The sequence below is a fragment of the Sarcophilus harrisii genome, chromosome 2 (assembly GCF_902635505.1).
Source record: "Sarcophilus harrisii chromosome 2, mSarHar1.11, whole genome shotgun sequence".
Taxonomy (NCBI): domain Eukaryota; kingdom Metazoa; phylum Chordata; class Mammalia; order Dasyuromorphia; family Dasyuridae; genus Sarcophilus; species Sarcophilus harrisii.
Genome location: NC_045427.1, coordinates 198,567,792 through 198,580,751, shown reverse-complemented (window position 1 = coordinate 198,580,751; position 12,960 = coordinate 198,567,792). Strand labels below are relative to the sequence as shown.

The following is a 12,960-nucleotide window of genomic DNA, read 5'->3' as shown; positions in this document are numbered from 1 at the left end:
AAGAGATAGGCTATAGATAGAATTGACAAAAAAAGGAAAAGGAAAAAAAAGAAAGAGGGTCATTGAAATATTTTTAAAGGCATTGAATTAAACAGAAAGTCCAGGTTAAAATACAGAAAAGCAGAACAGTTTTGAAAAGTACATGTTATAGCATTTCCACTCCTTCTGTTTTTATCCACTTGCATTTTTGTTTTCCTTCTCAGGTTATTTTTACCTTATTTCTAAATCCAATTTTTCCTGTGCAGCAAGATAACTATATCAATATATATATATATACATTTATTGTATATAATATATACTTTAACATATTTAACATGTATTGGTCTACCTGCCATATATGGGAGGGGGTGGGGAGAAGGAGGGGAAAAGTTGGAATAGAAGGTTTTGCAAGGGTCAATGCTGAAAAATTTCCCATGTATATATTTTGTAAATAAAAAGCTATAATAATAATAATAATAAAAAAGAAAAGCACATGTTAAATTTATCACATACTTAAAAGGAAAAGCAATTTGTATGTAATAGATTTGCCTTTTCATTGTACAATCTTTTTCTGTTCTACTTTGTATAAGAAATTCTCATTTTTTTCTAGAATTTAAGTTCGGAATAAAAAATAATTTTAAAATGTTACTCCTTATTTTACTTAATAATTAGGGAGAACTTGGGGTGTTATCTTAGATCTCCCACAAGAAAGGAGTCTCTTGGGTATCCTAGTGGTTAAAGGGAGGAAGGACATTAACTTTTGTCATCATTCTTTTTGAACCTGGAACTGGTGAAAGAGAAAAAAGATGCCTTATCTCTTTGTGAGCTTTTCAATGGCTAGAGGTCATCATATAAATGCCAATGGGGAATGGCATCCTTGGGAGCAAACCCTTAATCTGGTGCTTCATCACCAGAGCAAGAACACAGAACAACCAGAAAACAAGGAAATCCCTTGGGGATATTTACTTTCATGGGGACAGATATTCTACCAGAAAGTTGTTCCAGCCAAGGAGTTTTCACTCTGACCAAAAACAATGCTTGGACTGCTCATTATCATCAACAAAGAATTACAGGAGGAGCCCACAAGAGTCACAAGAGGAGCAGGAGCCCCTTGATTTGGCCACATCCATTGGAAGGACCAGAGAGAGAAACCTGCCTATTTGGGAGTGAAAGTGACTGATTTGGGGGAGTGGATTATTACTGGGGAACATTTGTTTTCTGTAATTTTAACTTTGTTTTCTTTGATTTTTCAATAAAACATTTCTTTTTTCATTCTTTTTTTAAAGGCTCTACAACTTTCTCAAATCTGTTTCCTTTTTTCCCTCATCCACCCTAATCTTTCTTGCCTATACTATTATAATAAATAGCCACTCACCTGGTCCGGTTGCTGTTTCTACCCATCTCCAATTCATTCTTCACAACATTGCCAAAGTAACCTGCCTAATACACACATTTGATTGTATTACTCTTCTCCTCAAAAACTTTCAGTGACTCCCCACCAATTATTACAAGATGAAATAAATTCCCTTTTCTGGCATTTAAGGCCCTCCATGAAATTTGGCTCAGTCTGTTCCACTTTATTCAGTTCTATATTCTGCCCCTTTCTCATCTTGCACTCAACATGCCAATCACATCAGATTGTTTCTCATTCCTTGATATTGTACAAACTTTATTGACTCGTTGCTCTCGGCCACACTAGCCAATCGTCTTCAGAAGACTTTTCTGCATCTTGAATGTCTTCCCCTTTTACAACCTATTCTAGTCACTGTAATCCTCTGTGAGTACTTCAATTCAACGAGTATTTAACAAGTAATTTTTTTAAAGTGCAACAACACAAAACTGCTTCAGAGTTTAGGAGGGCTGGTATATTTAGCTCTTCTCTCTAAGTTCTCAGATATCTATTAGCTATTAGACTCTGTTCAAGTTAATTTCTGTTTTCTTAAACTTCATCATCTTCATCTTCATCTTCAGCTACATCAAATAAGGATTATAATGGTACTTACTTTCCAGGGTTGTTGTGAAGATACAAGAAATTTGTAAAGCACACTGGAAACTTTAGAAGTGTTATAAACATGCAAAAGGAACAATAAGAAATTTGCAAGAGCATGATGACATTTAATATTTTAAAATTTAAAAAATAACATTAAAATAATTTTAATACACAGTAACAAAAGCAAAGTTGAGAACATTGGTTTCCTCTAAAAGTATTAACATCATGTCAAAAATCATCTGTGACAAAAAATATTCTGGATTTTTCACTGTTACACAGGCAATAATTAAGAAGTGGGTTTAGGGTTTGGAAGTATGGAGCAAAAAGCCAGAAATGAAAATCAGAGTCAAGCTGGAAGGAGCCAGATGGGGGCTAAACGTGAGTTAGCCTGTTGTAAAAGCCAGTGATGACAAGGGAGCTAGAGGCTGGAAGATAGTCCAAAATGGGAAAAACCAAGAAGTAGGTCAGGAGTTTAGGAAGGTGAGTGGTGGGGGTATTCGGGGGATAGGGGTGGAGGGGGAGGAGGAGTCAGAACCAATGAGACTAGACAAGGCACCAGCCTCAAAAAAGGAGTTTAGTTCTGCACTGAAAGCTATGATAGTTAGGTGTTCTTTCTATACCTTCTGCTATGGGCAGGAACTATATGTAGTCCAGTGAAAAGTTTGAGTCCAAGGATCAGGGCAAGTAGGTGAAGGGGCTTGAATAGGGAGTGGAGAGCTATGAAGTTCCTGACAGGAACTACTTATTGAATTTGCTTCCCTTTCCATTTTTTTAACACAAGAATAAAATGCTTGTGTAAGTAGAAATGTCAGTAAACACGTCTGTTAGAATAGTACATTATTACATAGATTCATAAAATCAGTTAGAATATATTATATTAGCCTGAGATCCATGAGCCCCCAAGGGATCTACAGTTAGACTTGGCAGATCCATGAACTTGGGGGGGGGAGGAAACTATATATTTATATTTTTACTGATCTCTAACTGAAATTTAGTAATTCAATAGCTTCAATTATTTTAAAACATTATTCTGAGAAAGAAGCTATAGGTACTACCAGATGACCAAAGGGACCATGACACATACAAAAAGGCTAGGAATCGCTGATCTAATCCAATCCTCTTTATTATCCTGTAGCAAATACACTATAGGGAAAATTAGGATTAGAGGTTAAGTCACACAGAGAATTAGTCACACAGCTGGGACTCACAATACCCAGGTCTTAGTCCTCCAAGACCAGAACTTTTTCCATTACTTCACACAATCTTTACTAGAGGTCAAACCACGTTCCACAAAAATGGAATAATGTATAGACAAAGCTTTACTATTCTAGACCACATAAGGGTATTAATTTGGTCCCACAATATTCAGGATCTCAACAAAATTTTATTTTAATGATTTAAGAAATCCACGTATTTTAAAAAGTAAAATTTTTTTCCATTTTTTTCCATTAATCTACATTTTTTTATTTTCGTTTATTTAGATGTGCAGCACTCCATCGTGCTGTGGCAGCAGCTTTTGGCCTGGGAAAGCAAGTGGGGAGATAGATTCTCACTGTAACAGAAGTGCCAACATTCGAGATTGGAAAGCAGACACGGCATGAAGGCACACTTGTGGTAGCAGGATGGCTGCCAAACCTATCCACCTTCTCCTGTGAGGAGATAGCAGCCATTATTAGTCAACCAGCACCAGTCCTCCTGAAATCTAGTTCATGCTGGCCTGGGGGAACCTTTTGCCTCCTGAGTCTATCCAGACCTTGTGTTCATCCCGATGCCAGATTTCTCTAGAGTTTCTGTATTGGCATCTAAAGATTGACTTTATTGGATATGGGTTGAGACTGAAGGGACATTCTTGCACATGAGGAAGTAACTCATCCTCCACATTTCCTAACACTTCAGGGTCAACATAGTTTCTGTATTTTTTTGGAAGGCTAGGGGCTTTCAAGTTTTAAGAAAATAGTGGGATCACAGCCCCTTTGTTTCTACTTTGCTTTATTATGCACTAATAGTTTTCTTATTGATTTGTATTGACTCCAAGTAAAAAGAACTGTATATAGTATCTAAGTGTGTCATTGGCTTCTGTTGAAATATTGGGCTTGCTAGTCAATGCACCCAATTTGGGGGTCTATAAGGAGAATTATGAGTCTTAAAAAACAACTTGAGACAATTAAGACAGAGCAGGTATTAATAAATTCATTACTCAGGGTTGGAATCAAGGAATCTAAGGACGGAAGGGACCTCAGATTATCATTTAATCAAAATCCCTTGTTTTGACAGACTGCTGCTGTTCACTTGCTTTCAGTCATGTCTGACTGGGACTCCATTTGCGATTTTCTTGGCAAAGATACCCTAGTGGTTTTCCATTTCCTTCAACTTATGAAGAAACTGATAAAAGCAAATTGTGTCCAAAGCCACACCACAAGATAGTGGCAGAGACTGGCCTCGATCCAAGGTCTCTGGTTGGCCTCTCAGTTCAGTATTTTTTTCTTTCCTTTTCCGTCCATTATGCTGAGGCTTTGTAATTACAAAACTCACTGAAATATAGTAAGGTCAAGGATTCAAAACCTATTGAAACAAGGGACTTTAACTAAATAATCTCTAAGGTCCCTTCCAGCCTTAGGATTTTCTGAGTCAAATGCTAAGAAACACATTTACTAATACCTGTTCCATCTCAAGAGACTCAAATTGTTTTCTGGAACTCACATAATTCCCTTATTATTGATTCATTTTCAGTCATGTTCAATTCTTCATGATCCCATTTGGAATTTTCTTGGCAAAGATACTGGAGTGGTTTGCCATCTCGGCTCATTTTACAGATGAGGAAATTGAGGCAAACAGGGTTAAGTGACTTGCCCAGAGTCACACAGCTAGTGTCTGAGGTCAAATTCAAACTCAAGGAGATGTCATCCATTACACCACCTAGCTGCTCTGAAATTCCCTTACAATCCCTGAACGTGACCTGACTCTATTGATTGTAAAGCCCAAGATCTTTGTTGTGTTTGTATGAAGTGGCCAAGAGAAATAGATGCATCAGTTAATCTGAACTGAGGTAAGGAAATGGTGGGAAGAGATCTGGATTAAATGCAGTTTAATTAATACTATTATAATTTTCATGTTATAATTTTCCTATTCTCCCTCTACTTTTTCCAGGAGTGAGGCAGCATTTGCAGGTGGAACTTCCTTACTGTTTCCCATATGCTGTGCCTTTGTCTCAGGCTGTCCCCTCATATCTGGATTACATGTCACCTACCACTCAGACCTAGGCCTTTCCTCATTTTTCTACCCAACATCTAAGAACTACATCATTTAAATTACTTGGTATTACTTTATGTGTTTTATACAAACTGTCTCTCTCCAATAGAATATAAACTTCTGGAAGGCAGGTACTGTTTTATTTTGTGTAGTAATCACTTAAATGTTTGTTGAATTAATTCCCCTGCAGGTATCTAATTTTAAAATTCAGAAATAGACAGATGTCAAAATGCCACCAATATCACTATGTTTTTTTTAGGATATAGTACATCTTTAAAGAATTTTTTGCTTTGGAGCAAATACTTTTCCATTTAGGCATTTCTGAAAAGAAAATATTTGTTAATTGCTACTTAAATAACCAGCGATGACTGGTATATGCCTGGAAATGAAATCAAAGCAAAGTCCAATATGAATAGTCGCACAGCTTGAGGATCATCGTGGTTTTCTTGAGATAGCCAAAGAACTTGAGGAAAGCCTTTAAGATACTGAGTGTATTCTCTGTGGGAAATTTGTGGAAGGTTAGACACAAATCCCAAAGGACTTGGGAAGGGCTTTCAACCTGTACCAATGAGATCACAGATCTATTCTTAACTGTGCCTCAGATCTATGCCTTCTACATCTCATACTTGTCAAGCTGATTTTTTTGAACCCAAGGGCAAGATTATTTTTGTCTCTATTAAATTATTAGATCCAGCCCAGTGCATTAGCCTGTCAAGATATTTTTGTATCCCAATATTAGCCTATGATGTGATAGTTTTTCCACCTAGATTTGTAGTTGAGAATTCTATAAACATGAGATTTGTACCTTTATCCATGTCATTGTCCCCCCATTTTTTCCCCCAAATACCACGGATCCCTGGAAATCTTCTATCAAGATGAAATCAAACTATTAATGACTATTTTGAGTCCAGCATCAAATCCAATTCCAAATCCATCTAACTGTAGTCATATAACTAATCTATCAATTCCACAAAAAAGCATTAAATCAAATGCTTAACACTAGAAGAACTAGAGCCAAGATTATGGATCAGAGGCAGTCACCCAGTTGAACTCTCTCACTATTCCCTTCCATACAATTTTAAAATAATGCCTTAAATCAAATTTTGGAACAGCAGAGCCAACAAAAAGTCAGGGTGAAATTTTTTCTGGCCTAAGAAAACTTAACAAGTTGGCAGGAAAAGTATGAGTGTTACTCAAGGTGGAGGTCTGGTGGGGGGTCACTCTGGAACCTACAGACTCAGCAACAAACACCCCACAAGCACCTCTTAAGAAGTTCTATGCCAAGAGAACATGAGGGGATTAGACAACTGCTCAGAAAAGATTATAGAGGATCCTTTTGCTGGGACTGGGTATAGCTGATTGGCAACACTACTGTCCACTGGGTCACAGTTCCAAGACAAGAGAGAAATGCTGGTGATCTCACAAGGGAGCACGGCTCTGGTCACCGTTCCAAAGCATGTGTAGCTGCAGAGGAGCAGGAGAACCTGCTCCAGGAGAATCTTCCAAAACCACATCACTTTGGAAACACCAACAACTTCTAGACCCCCATAATTAGCTCTAAAAATAGCAACACAAAAAAGCCTGAAGTTTGGAACATTGCCTCCCCACCCCCAAATGAAAAAAGCCCAACTTTAACATATAATTCAAAGTCAAGAAATAGGTTGGAAAAATGAGGAAAAACTATCAGTATGGCAGAAATCAGTACATAAACTCAGAACAAGGCATTAATGTGATTTTCTCCCTTCTTTCCCCCTTACTCCCCTCCCCAGTATTAAACTTGTGAGCACCACTTGCTTCTCACAACCCTCTCTTTTTAGTATCCCTCTCCCCTTCTTAGAGTTCCTCCCCCTATCTTACTCCTTTTCCTCCCAGTTTCCATATTCCCTTCCACTTAGCTTATTCCTTCCCTTTTCACTTTTCCCTTTCTTTTTCAATGAGATAGAAGTTTCACCATAAATTGAATATGCCTAAAATTTTTCTCTTAAAGCCAATTCTGATGGCAGTAAGATACCCACTACATTCATCCCCCTCCATTCTTTCTCTCAGATATAATAGGTTTCCTTTGCCTCTTCGTGAGATGTAGTACCCCCACTTTACCCTTTTTCTGGTACAATGTCCTTTCCACCTCTAGTTTCTAGAACAAGGTATACATGTATTCTTTATACATCTTTATAGCAGAAATATAGTTCCCAAAATTTCTTTTTACCTTTTTAGGTTTCTCTTGAGTTCTATATTTGAAGATCAAACTTTTTGTTAAGTTCTGGTTTTTTCATCAAAAATAGGTGAAATTTGCTTATTTCATTGAACATCCATCTTCTTACCTGGAAAAAGATGCTCATTCTGGCTGGGTAAGTTATTTTTGGTTGCATACCAAGTTCCTTAGCCTTTCGGAATATCATATTCCAGGCCCTTCAATCTTTTAATGTGGATGCTGCTAGATCCTGGGTGATCCTTATTGTGGCTCCTCTATATTTGAATTGGGTTTTTCTAGCCACTTGGAGTATTTTTTCCTTCGTTTGAGGGTTCTGGCATTTGGCCACTATATTTCTTGGTGTTTTGATTTTAGGATCCCTTTCAGTAGGTGATCGATGAATTCTTTCAATGTCTATTTTACCCTCTGTTTCTATGACTTCTGGGCAGTTCTCTTTGATAATTTCCTGGAAAAGTGTCCAGGCTCTTTTTTTCATCATATTTTTCTGGGAGTCCAATAATTCTCAGACTGTCTCTCCTAGATCTATTTTCCAGGTCTGTTGTTTTCCCAAGAAGGTATCTGACATTTTTTTCCATTGTTTGATTTTTTTGGTTTTGCCTGACTGATTCTTGTTGTCTCCTTGAGTCATTCAATTCCATTTGTTTGATTCTGATTTTCAATGAAGTATTTTCTTCACTCACTTTTTTTATATCTTTTTCTAATTATCCAATTGAGTTGTTTTGTTCTATGGAATTTTTTTCCATTTCGCTAATTTTATTTTTTAGAGAGCTATTTTCTGTTTCCAGTTCACTAATTCTCTTTTTCAACGATTTGATTTCTTTACTCACTCTGTCTTTAAATGAGTGGGATGACTTCTCCAGACTCTCTTGCCAAGCTTCCCTCTCCTTTTCCTGTGTTTCTTCTAGCTCTCTTGTGAGAAGGGCATTAATGTGAAAAAAAGCTACAGTCTCAAAGGAAAAAAAATGCTAATTAGACCTAAGTCCAGAAAGAATTACTAGTTAGTTCCTAGAGTTAAAGAAAGAAATCAGAATGAAAGAGGAAAAAAAAAATTGGGAAAAGAATTTAGAGTGATACAAGACAATTATGAAAAGAGAATTAACAGTTTAGTAAAAGAGGCACACACACACTCAAAACCTTTAGTACTGTGCATATCCTTTGACACAGCAATATCATTACTATTAGGTTTGTATCAACAAGAGATCAAAGAAAAAGCAAATGGAACCCATAAATACGCAAATATTTATGTCAGCTTTTTTTGTGGATGGCAAAGAATTAAAAATCTAGGGGATGCTCATCAATTGGAGAATGGAACAAGTTGTAGCATATGATTTGATAGAATATTATTTTAAGAAATGATAAAAGGAATGGTTTCAGAAAAACGTCAAGATCTATATGATCTAATGTAAAATGAAGTGGGAAGAATGGGGAGATCATTGTCAGTAATAGCAATATTGTAAGGATGAACACTGAGTGCAAATTAGACTATAATTTTCTCGTTTTCTTTTTCTTGCTTTTTTAAAAATATGACTAATGTGGATATATATTTTGCATGGTTTCACATGCATAGGTGAATATATTGTTTGCCTTTTTTATAAGGAGGGAAGAGAATAAGAGGAATTTGGAATTCAAAATTTAAAAATCAAAGAATGTGAAAAATGGTAAAGAATTTTTTAAAGTTGAAAAAAAAAAGAAAATGAGCTTTTATAAGAAAATATTGAGTAAGCAGTTTACTGGTAGAAAACTGTCCTTAAACTAAGAAATATCTGGGTTTAGCATTTGCTTTTGCAGTATATTGAGTTGCATGACCTTGTACAAATCCTTTAACCTCTTAATGTCCCAAGGTAATTCTCTCAGCCTATAAATTGCAGAGAAGATATTGATCCACATTAGTAGAGGAGTTTCTTCACTAACAGCTTCCCACAAAAATGAAATCATAGGTCAGAAAGGGGGGAAAAAAAGATTAAGACTAAGATGAGCAATATGACTACTGCTCCTTGCCAATGGAATAAAATATAAAATTCTTATTGTTTGTCCTTCATACTCAAAGAAGATTAAGGACATCAAAAGTGAAAATTAAAGTACAGTGTATCTGACAGTGGCTAGTCTGACCAATACAAGTAGGGATCTCTACCACAGACTGGACACAAATGATCTGTCTGAACATTTGGGATGGAGATGTCTCTAGATCTACACATCTAATATTTCCTTTGCAATACTGCAATTCTGCTTTGCTCACAGAGCACAGAACTTTCTTTGATGGTTCCAGAACCTGGAAATCTTCTGTCAAGATGAAATCAAACTATTAATGACTATTTTGTGTCTAGCACCAAATACAATTCCAAATCCATCTAACTGTAGTTATATAGCTAATCTCTATCAATTCCCCAAAAAAGCATTAAATTTGGGTGGTCCCCCAAAATTTAAGAGAACAAGAGAACAGACTTTAACAAATTGGATGGTTTTCCCAAGAAGGATGTATTGAAAAACAGAAGAAAGAATCATTCTATTTGTGAGAAAAGCAAGGGGATTATGAAAGTAATGACATTAGTCAATCTAGCACAGTATCAAATGGACCCATAATACAAGCAAAAGATCAGAGACTTAAATTTCACAAGATCTCAAATTTTTGTACATAGACTATCTGACTGTTCCTTACCATAGTATTTGCATACATTACTGTGAAACATTTTGCCCTGGCATTTTTACAAAGATTCATGATTTATAATCTTCACTCATAAAAACCTTATGAAATGGTCACTTTTAGGACAAGCAGTGTAGATGGATAAAGAGAGAACAGTGGATAGACAGGTTGATCAATTTTTCTATATATCTATCTCTCTATTTGTATACTGTCTGTCTGAAAAAATTATTTCATAAGGTTATTGAGTATACCATAAATCCTGCATCCTTGCAAAAATTCCAGGGTAAAATGTTTCATAGTAACATTTGTGCAAATAAAACTAAACACAGGCAACCAGGCTCCCACTTAGTTGCCAATGGTTTAGTTAGAATTCAAGTGAAACATGTTCTTCTTTTCATAAGTCAAACATGGACTTATTTTGCCAAATCTATGTTCTTATGACACAACTACATAATCTTTTGAAAGTATAAAGACTTCCATCTCCAGATCTTTTTTTTTAATCACTTGTGGACAACTCGAAGCCAATGTAATTACTCTACAATCTGGTAGTCATCTCTCACTCTGTCCCACTCTATCCCTCAATTTAGACCAATCTTTCCAAATAACAACTCAATTAATGTTCAGCTGAGACAACAAACTCCATACCACAAAGAGCTGTCATTTATTGCCTCATAATGCTCCAAAACTTCATGAATAATAAAACATATTTTATCCCACAGTGCCTAGATCCTTTAAAAAAAAAAAAAAACTCATTTCAAAAGCTTGAGGAGTCTAAGAAAATCTAATGGGGGTGAGGGCAAGAGGGAGAATATTCAACAATAACAACAACAAAATAGGACTTTTATTTAATGGTTGCTTTGTGATACAGAAACACAAGAGTGACTGCTGAAGAACAGATATCTTGTTGAATCATCTCTTTCCAGTGCTTGTCCCTTGACAGCTCAATACTGATTCCTCAGTTGGTTGCTCATATCTTGGAGTTCTGTTATCAAGATGTCCATTGTAGTCATTTCCTCAGCTAATTCAGGGGAAATCTCACCACTTGCCAAATCCACAAAAAGCTGCTGCAATGTTTGGAAAGAAAAAAAAAAAAAACATACACATACACACATAAGGGTTTTGTTTCATAAGCCACCTTGAACTACCACTTCCCACCCCCACTCCTTTCCAAAATAACTTTACCTTTATTTATACATATACCTGCAAGTGGTATGACTGAAATAAAGTGACAATATGGGCCATAGGAATTGAAAGCTTTGATACAATGGAAGGCTGGGATATCCATCAAGTTAAAGAATAAAGTACCCAAGCATGAGAGGAAGTCTGGAGACTGATGGGAAAAGTAAGTCAGGTTCTAAATTAGAAAGGGGAGTGACTCAGAAGTGGCTAAATAATGATAGCAACAAGGACCTAGACAAATGATACAGACAGGTACAGTGAAGTTCAAAGAAAAAATTAGTGAGACAGAGAGAAGGGCAGGAAATCGAAGCGGGGAACAAGGAATAGAGAGATTCCTTCTTCTAAGCTCCATGTGTTTTGGGGACACAATTCAATCCAACAAGCATTTATGTGCCTACTATGTGCCAGATCTATGTAGTGAGTGCTAGGAACACAAGACAAAATACACACACAGTTCAAGGGAAACAATATGTGCAAAAACAAATAAAAAATATAAAAAGTAAATTGCAGTGAGGAATAGGAAAGGAGAACTCTGGCAATTGGACATATCAGGAAAAGTTGGCATTTGAGCTTAGCCTTGAAGGAAGTTAGGAGTTTGTAAGAGGCATATTAATATTTAAATTCATCAAGCATTGAGTGAGGAACAATTAGATAATACTTGGCTCTCCTGTGTCTCTTTGACTTGATTTCCTGTATTTTCTCAAATGGCTGCTAGATTAAGTGTATTCAGTGGAGGTACATCCATGCAGCCATCCCAATTTCATTTCTATAAAATATACAAAAATGAGCTCTTTTTTTCAGGGTCCTCTAACTCCATATGTGAGTTTGACATCTCAATTTATATGGAAAGGGAAAAGAGGCATATGTCTATTATTAAGTCATATATAATTGGAAACCTCAAACTAAAATGCCAGGAAGAATTTTTTCCTCCCTTTTTCAGATGATCCAATGAGAACAAAAGAGAACAAAAATCTAACCCAGACAATTATTCCCGGCCTCCCATCCACTTTTTGGAAATTCTATCATCACAAAGCAAGACTATTCAACTAAATGTAAAAATTCATCATGAATATAGGGTTATGCTAAAATAGGTGCTCAAGACATTAGACTTATAAAGTAGAAGTTTTACAGAGTGAGGGAAGGCTTTTTCACTGGAAGGTAAACTACAAGTGAGAATTTTTATTTTTATTTTATTTTTTTTTTTTTTAGTTGTTTTTTTTTTTTTTAATTTTTATTTAATAGCCTTTTATTTACATGTTATATGCATGGCTAACTTTACAGCGCCAACAATTGCCAAACCTCTTGTTCCAATTTTTCACCTCTTACCCCCCACCCCCTCCCCTAGATGGCAGGATGACCAGTAGATGTTAAATACATTAAAATATAAATTAGATACACAATAAGTATACATGACCAAAACATTATTTTGCTGTATAAAAAAAATCAGACTCTGAAATATTGTACAATTAGCTTGTGAAGGAAATAAAAAATGCAGGTGGGCATAAATATAGGGATTGGGAATTCAATGTAATGGTTTTTAGTTATCTCCCAAAGTTCTTTCTCTGGGCATAGTTGGTTCAGTTCATTACTGCTCCATTGGAAATGATTTGGTTGATCAGTGAGAATTTTTAAATATACATACAAAAATACTGCTGCTTTCAAGTTCACTTGTTACTGTCAGTAATATTAATAATATTCACTGTCATTAAG

General features: G+C 35.9%; 1 protein-coding gene across 3 annotated transcripts in view; it reads right to left on the bottom strand.

Annotated features, from left to right (window-relative positions):
* Positions 1 to 10,890: 10,890 nt before the first annotated feature.
* The window catches only part of TTC27 (tetratricopeptide repeat domain 27), a 192,881-nt gene continuing 190,811 nt past the window's right edge, over positions 10,891 to 12,960 (bottom strand). For 2 of the 3 annotated variants that reach the window (XM_003757831.4, XM_023494609.2), the window contains exon 20: positions 10,891 to 11,135. In XM_003757831.4, coding sequence (XP_003757879.2) covers positions 11,013 to 11,135 — 123 coding nt within the window. In that variant the 3' untranslated portion in view covers positions 10,891 to 11,012. The remainder of the gene's footprint in view (positions 11,136 to 12,960) is intronic. The other variant, XM_023494608.2, reaches the window with a different exon arrangement.